Source organism: Jaculus jaculus, chromosome 13 (genome assembly GCF_020740685.1).
Source record: "Jaculus jaculus isolate mJacJac1 chromosome 13, mJacJac1.mat.Y.cur, whole genome shotgun sequence".
Classification (NCBI taxonomy): domain Eukaryota; kingdom Metazoa; phylum Chordata; class Mammalia; order Rodentia; family Dipodidae; genus Jaculus; species Jaculus jaculus.
In genome coordinates, this window is record NC_059114.1 from 41,547,200 (window position 1) to 41,555,312 (window position 8,113).

At 42.6% G+C, this 8,113-nt stretch overlaps 1 protein-coding gene across 1 annotated transcript; it reads right to left on the reverse strand.

The window, feature by feature from the left end:
* Window positions 1-4,261: 4,261 nt before the first annotated feature.
* LOC101600371 (polyadenylate-binding protein 1-like) lies at window positions 4,262-6,130 on the reverse strand. The gene has a single exon (XM_045132993.1). It carries the CDS (start codon window positions 6,128-6,130, stop codon window positions 4,262-4,264), a length of 1,869 nt encoding a protein of 622 aa, XP_044988928.1.
* Window positions 6,131-8,113: the final 1,983 nt, after the last annotated feature.

Consider the following 8,113-nt stretch of genomic DNA (forward strand, 5'->3'; position numbering starts at 1 on the left):
GGCAAGAGCTTAACCGCTAAGCCATCTCTCCAGCCCACCATTATTAACTTTTAACATGTTAATCTATTATTAACTTTTGGGTAGATTTTCTTTCCACTTCATAAAATTGCAACCACATAACTTTGTATCTTGCTTTTAAATATTAGTTATTAGCTTTTTCCATGTAACTAGACTTCTTTTTACAAAAATAAGTTCCTAACCTAGCCCAGCTTGGCCTTGAAGTTGCTATGCAGCTGAGAATGACTTTAAACTTCTGGTCCTTCTGCCTCCTGAGTTACTGGATTAAAGGCATATACCACCACACCTGGTTTATGCAGTGCTGGAGGGTTGAAAGTAAACACTCTACCAACTGAGCTACAGCCCTGGCCCAAGATGAATATTTATTAGCAGCAATTTATAATGGTTTTATTATGACATTTTAATATATGTTTATAATGTATTTAAGTTAGATTTACCCCTTGTTAATTCTCTCTTGTTTCTCTCCCTCTACCCAATTTGTTTCCCAACAGTGATATTTCTTTATAGCCACCTAATCATGTTGTGTGGCTGGTTATAAATTCCTTGTTATTAGGCTTTTTTAACCAAAATAATGTTATAAATGAAAAAAAAAATGTCTGCATTATGCCCATTTTACAGGTAGTCCAAGGTACAGCCCCACAGCTGGCAAGCATTACATCATTCATACCATACTGCTTCCAAATACTCATTAGCTGAATCAACATCTTTGCAACTGTCTTGTCTCTGTCATGTCTCCTTTCAAGTCTCAGCTGTCTTCCTGCTCCCCTAAATTCACTGGCTGTCCCAAAAGTACATTAGGGAAATCATTTTTATATTCACCTCTGAAGTCATTCATTGCTTTCAGGTTTAGAAGTTGATGTGGAATCATGATTTTGTGCCAGTAATTTATCTGGGCACTAAAATATGCCAGAAATTTCACTACCAGCACCCATGCCAAAAAGCCCATCATACCTGGGCATGTGTCAGTCCTCCATCCCCTTTGGTTACCTTTGCTCCTCTCTGCCCAAGATCAACACAAGTGGCTTTGCTCAACTTGTTACAGCCCTTTCCCCTTGCCCAGACAGGCTCTCTCTCTCTTTTAATTTGGATTTATGTTTAGAAGTCATGAGAAACATTTTTCCAAATCTGTTTACTAATTTCAAGTCTGTTTAAGTTCATATATAATGGCAAGACAAACATTTTTTTAAGCCCACAGGACAGGTTTGAGGCAGTTAGACCAGTGGGGTAAGAAAGCAAGTCTAGAACCTGCAGAGGAAATAAACTGGTAGACACAGACTACCTTAAGTAGCCAAGCATTTCCAGAAGAGCTTAGGGCTATTTGGAGTTTTCTCCAAAACAAAATGGAGGCTTCCATTTAGATTCACAAGCTCTGTTAAGTTGTCCCCCATCCATGAATATGTAGCATAACACATTGCAAAAGCATAGTTCATGTCTATATCTAACCTTACCTACTACTTTACTCAATGTTGCTACAAAATATCTGACAAAAGATACTTAAAGAAGGGCTTCTTGGGCTGAAGAGATAGCTTAGCAGTTAATGTGCTTGCCTGTGAAGCCTAAGGACCCAGATTTGACTCCCCAGAAACCACGTTAGCCAGATGCACATGGTGGCACATGCATGTAGAGTTCATTTGCAGTGGCTAGAGGCCCTGACATACCCATTCTCTCTCTCTCCCTCTCCCTGTCTTTCTCTCTAATAAATATTTTAAAAGAAAAATAAGAAGAGTTTTTGACTCACAGCGACAGGGTATAGTCCATCAGGATAGAAGGGAGTGATAGCAAGAACATCAGGTCATGTTGCATCCACAGTCAGGAAGCAGAGGGCTGAATGTTGGTGCCCAACTTTCTTTCTCCTTTTGTTCAGCCTGGGACCCTAGCCTATGCAATGCTGCCACCAACATTCAGGATGGGCCTCAGTTAAGTACTTTGAAACTACCTCACAGATATACCCAGAGGTATCTGTTTTACTTGGAATCAAATTCAGTTAAGTTGATAATGAAGATTAACCACCACACCTACAAACACTATTTGGGAAGAGTGTAGGAAAATTCCTAATGGCAGTGACAGCCATATAACTTCATCAGTCAATCTACCAAACCTCAGTTCTCTCATCAACAGGAAGGAAACCCTTGTTCACAGATTTGTCATGGGACTTATATTGATTATAATGTCAAATCATTAAGCATGTTATCTGGTGCAGCTCATAGCAAAAGATAGAAACATTTTCCTCCACTGACATTTGACATTGCCAACATTAGAGTTACTTCTGTATGCTTAGGCATTAACCCTCAGTTAAAAAATGCCATTCCAAAGAATATATGCCTTTAATATTTATTATTAATCATCAATTAGTAATAAATAAAATATAAATAATATTAATAGTTATTATTATTGCATATAAATTTTTCAGCATTAATGATTAAAGCTCCTTAAAATAAAAATTACTACAATTTATTGAGCACATAATGTGTCTCAGGAAATAAATTAAATATTGTTTCACTGCAACATATCAACAGTTCTATGAGATGCTCTTTAAAAGGCTGACTAACTTGTCCAAAGTTACTGCTTGATACAAAATCCAATGCCTTTATTGCTATGCTCTATGACCTTAATAGGCTTTATTAATGAAAGAGGGTCAGAGAACAAGCTCTTAAAAGGTCCCAGGCAAAGGGCATAGAATCACTTGGCAGGGTCAAAATATAAGGAGTCTAGCAATAGAACAATAAGCAGAAATGCAGAAAGTCAGAACTGTTCACATTGATCTTTGCTTCCCTTGTCATCCAAGTTCTCTCCTCTAGCCCCTCCCTCCCTGCCCCCCCCCCCGCCTCCCTCCCTCCCCTCTCTCTCTCTTCCACTCTTCTCAGCCTACACTCTCATAATGCTCCCACTTCTCTCAGTGCCTCTGGCCTGGACCCTCACTACCTTTAATTCTTTGGATCTTTGCATATGCTCGTCTATCAGCCAGTGGTTCTTCCAATAGGAATCATGTCTCTATGGTACATCACTGATCCCTAACACCAGTATTGACCTACACATTTAAATGAACAATGCTTAGTCAGTTTATTGAATGGAGCATATTAGGTCTTTATCTGGTGCCCGTTTCAATCATCTCTATATCCATGATCTGCTACTTGCAATTGCTCTTTTTCTTGTGCTTTGTAACCTCATTTAACTACCCACTCTCATGTTTCTGCCATCTAAGCATCCAATCCAGCTCAATCAACTGGTTATTATCCATGATCTGCTACTTGCAAATGCTTTTTCTTGTGTTTTGTAACCTCATTTAAATACCCACCTTCACGTTTCTGCCATCTAAGCACCCAGTCCAACTCAATCAACTAGATAAACGGAGGAAACAGGCTTTTCTGTGCCCCACTCCTCTCAGCAGTGTAAGAGGCAGTAAGAACTAGCGTATATCTTTCTGAAATGTTCTCAGTCTTCTGCTGTCTCCATTTCCCTGGTTAGAATTTTCCACCTTATTTAATAATAGGATGCATATCAGAAGAGTTCAAAGGTCATGGGATCAAGGGATTTGAATCCCTTGGGAGAAAGCATGCTGTAAGAAGAGAGTATCTAGCTAATTTGGTTCTTAAGCCATAACTGTGGAAGGAGATGTTATATCACCCCAAATGCATATTATTTGGCATAAGATAAACCATCTAGTTTTACTCTAACATATATATACATATATATATGGAAATGCAAAGAAAATGATTAGCCACATTATCCCTGCCTATATAATTTCTAGTATTTTTTTTCTTACTGTGGATATTTTTATTATAATAAAATACAAATTATATTTCCTTGTTCAGTTATCAGTTCTGTTAACTTAAAATAGAACTGGCATCCTGAACTATTCCATAGTAAATAATTACAAATTCAATATCAGTTCTGTTAACCTAAAATAGAACTGGCATCCTGAACTATTCCATAGTAAATAATTACAAATTCAAAGGAATGCTTCAATTTTTTGTTGTTTGGTAAAAGTTCTTTGGGGAAGTCTATAAAACATTAATTTGTTTTTATATTTTACCATTTTGTGAGGTTTTTTTTAAAAAATAATAAGTATTCTAGGTTAGTGTTGGTTGCTGTAACTGGCATTTTCTCAGTATATAACATTCAAAGTTTCCTTTCCTTTTTATTTATTTCATATTTTACCATTTTTCATAATATTTAAGGTTTCCAGCATTTATATATTTTCTTCCATGAAGCACGGGCTTCTTTTAGTGGTCTCTGATCAACTTTAAACAGTGGCGACACCAGGGGCACTGGTCTTGGCTTTCTGGGCAGCCTCCTTCTCTTGTAGTGCAGTTACAGCTTCGTCAGCCTTGCTAGCTAGAGACACCGGAGTTTCAAGCACACAGAGTGGCTCTGAGTTATCAGTGTCCGTCAACATGCCCGTGATTTTACCAGTAAGAGTGGGATGTACAGCTGGAATAAGAGGGAAGAGCTGTTCACCCAGCATTTGCTTCTGCTCTTGAGGAGAAGCAGGCGCCAACGTAGTAGTCAAAGGGTCCTGGCCTTGGGCGGGCATGGTCACTTGTGCCTCTGCGGTAAGATGCTGTTGGGGACTGCTCACTTCCTCAGAAAATTTGTACTGTGGAACAGTGCACACAGCAGAAGTGGCTGCAGGACATGGACCCATTGTTTGTGCTGACCTGTCAGCAACACACTGTGTGGACATGACTGGTTGAACCTGTGAAGAACTTGGTCTCACAGTGCTGAATGGTGGTCTAGGAGAGCCTAGGTGGATAGCACCAGGCATACTTTGGAATGGATGAGGTCTGGTACCCTGAGCAGTCCAGCGAGGACTTGGTCTTAATTGAGCCATCTGGCTAGGAGGGCACTGTGGAGCGCAGTGCTGAGACTGTGGAACAGCTGACATGGAGTAACCCGAAGGAGGTGCTGGCTGGTAAGGGTTGGTTAATGGGTTGGGCACAGTTCGAACTCTTGCCATTCTCTGCATATACTGGTTAGTGAGGTGAGCCTGGCGCTCCTCTTTGCTCTGAGCTAAAGCTACATACAGTGGCTTGGTGGCCACAATTCTTCCATTCATTTCTATAACTGCTTTAGTGGCTTCTTCCGGGGTGGAGAAACACACAAAACCAAACCCTTTGCTGCAACCACCTTCCGTCATCACCTTTGCACTAGTGATGGTACCAAAAGGCGAAAACTCTTTCTGCAGACGCTCATCATCAATGCCATCATCGAGATTTTTCACATAAAGGTTAGTACCCCGGTCTCTGGAGCTCCTATCTTGTGTCACCTGTTCACATTTGTGCTTAAGTTCAGTGTGCCGTTCCACTTTTTTCTGAGCCCTACCCACATATATCTGTTTTCCATGGAGCTCTTTTCCATTCATCTCGTCCACGGCTCTTTGTGCATCCTCGTGCCGTTCAAAGCTTACAAAGCCAAATCCTTTGGATTTTCCGTTGTCTTCCATCATGACCTTCACACTCAAGACAGGTCCAAACTTGCCAAAGAGATCCTTCAGGTGTTCATCATCCATGTCCTCTCCAAAATTCTTGATGTAAACATTGGTAAACTCTTTTGTCCTGGCTCCAACTTCTGTTTCTCGTTCTTTGCGAGACATAAATCGTCCAACAAAGACTTTGAGATCATTTAGAAGCATGCCATTCATTTTATCAATAGCTCTTTCCGCTGCTTCCTGCGTCTCAAAGTGTACAAACCCATGGCCTTTGGAGCCATTTTCATCACAAACCACCTTACAGGAGAGGATGTTTCCAAAGGCAGAGAACGTGTCGTACAGTGCTTTATTATCGATGGCTCGGTCCAAGTTCTTAATGAAGATGTTGCCCACGCCACTTCTGCGAAGCGATGGGTCTCGATGAGACCACATGATGCGGACAGGCTTGCCTTTTATCACGTCAAAGTTCATGGTGTCCAGAGCGCGCTCGGCGTCGGCGGGCTGCTCGAAGTTCACCGACGCGTAGCCCAGGGAGCGGCGGGTCACCAGGTCCCGGTAGACCCGGATGGAGAGGATGGGCCCGGCCTGGCTGAACTTCTCGTACAGCATCGCCTCGGTCACGTCGGGGTGCAGGTCCCCCACGTACAGCGAGGCCATGGGGCAGCTGTGGGCGCTGGGGTTCATCTCGGCACCGCTGCCCGCAGGGCCCCGGGCTGCCACCTTCCCGGGAGAGGAGGGGAGCCGCGGGTGGGGCAAGCGACAAGGGTCAAAAACGCAACGGCCGCTGGCGGGCGCGCACGGCCCGCGCATGCGCCGCTGCGGGCGGCCTGGCTCTGCGCGCCGGCCTCTCAGACCTTGCGGCTGCAGGCGGGTGAGAGGACCCCTGCTGCTTCAGAGTTATCTAATTAAAATAAATAAGTGAATAAGGAGGGAGAGAAAGAAACTAAACTAAATAGTATTCCGCAAGATAGACGGTGGCTTTTAGAAAGGGAGCATTTTTTAAAATTTCAATTTTTTTACTGGTTTTCTAAATAAATGTGTGCTCTGCAGCTGGAGCACACCTTCTGTGTCTCAACACTGAACAACAAGGAGATGGGGAATCGCCGGGCGTGGTGGCGCACGCCTTTAATCCTAGCACTGGGGAGGCAGAGGTAAGAGGATCACCATGAGTTCAAGGCCACCCTAGTGAATTCCAGGTCAGCCTGGGCTAGAGTGAGACCCTACCTCGAAAAATCAAAAAAAAAAAAAAAAAAAAAAAAAAACAAGGAGATGGGGAACTGCTGGTAGTTTTTAGTTTTTCAAGTGAAAACGCAAGCAAAAGCTGAAAGGTTCCGTTTTAAGTTTTGAATAACATTTTCTGTATAATAGTTCATACAAGTGAATCCTTTGGTTAGAAAAATTGCAATTAGTTTGACTGATTATTTGCTGCTAAAGGGCAAAGTATAGATTAGGACAGGCAGATCACTTGGATCTTTACAGTGTAAGACCCCCAAAACGAGGACCCCACGCTCTGCCCGGATATGGCGACACCCCAAATCACTCACGAGAAGCGGTCTTGATGCAAACTGCAAGAGGATTTTATTCCAAGCGCGCTGGGGCCCACAGTCCTACACCGCACAGGGGTAGAGGACTGCAGAGCCCCGAATGCAGGAACGGGACAGTTTTTATAGGGTTTCTAACAAAGCCTGTGCATTAAACCAATCATTTTTTTTAACATCAGGAGCCCGCGGGGTGCGAGCCAGTCAGTTTGTGCCACTCCATAGTTTCTAAGCCAATTAGTTTAATTTGGTCAAGCCCCTCGTGGACCAATCAGTCTCTTATGACCTTGGTGGTCGGAATTTGCGCAGGTCCTTGGGTGGGAGTAGCAGAGTGTGGTATCAGTCTCCTATGACCTTGGAGGTCAGCATTTGCGCAGGTCCTTGGGTGGGGGTAGCAGAGTGTGGTATCAGTCTCCTATATATGCCCTTGGTGGTCTGAGGCAGGCTGCTACAGCTTATGGTGCAGGCTACTAAGGCTTACAGTGTGGGCTATTAAGGCTTATGGTGCAGGCTATTTACAGAAACCAAATAAGTGGTTTACTTCATTACTCATTTCCCATCCTTGAGGGCTATCTCATGCCCTTTTTACCTAGTTTTATATTAGGAGCAGGCTCTGATATAATGAGAAGAGGGATTCTTTACTTGCTTTCAACAGAGAGTAAAGCCTGGAGTTTGAGGTATGCAGGGGCCTGCTTAAGCTCCCATTGGAGCATGATAGTATTTCTGGGCTTCTGAATTCTTGGGCCTTTCAACAGCACTGCTGAATGCCCTATGAACCACTACTTTCCCAGAAGGATAGCTTAAAATCCACTGTAAACTGATGAGATTAGCTCATTATTTTTCCCAGAGATACAGATCATTTATTAATATCAAAAATAAGTCAAGAATCATAAATTACAATATCTATGTAGTAATGTTACCATAAATTTACCAGCTTAAAATGGCATTTACTGCCTCATGGATAAAACATGGGGAAACTGGAAAAAAGACAGAGGAAAAGCCAACAGAATGGAGCTTTGCCAAGTTGGGTGCTTGGATTAGACTTCTAGTGCTCAGAGAAGTTTATGAAATGCATGTCCAAAGGATAGATGGAAGCCTGTGCCCATAGTCTCTATTTCCATCACTCAGT

Excerpts from the sequence above, each read along its gene's own strand:
- LOC101600371 (XM_045132993.1), bottom strand. The coding sequence starts at position 6,130 with ATGAACCCCAGCGCCCACAGCTGCCCCATGGCCTCGCTGTACGTGGGG.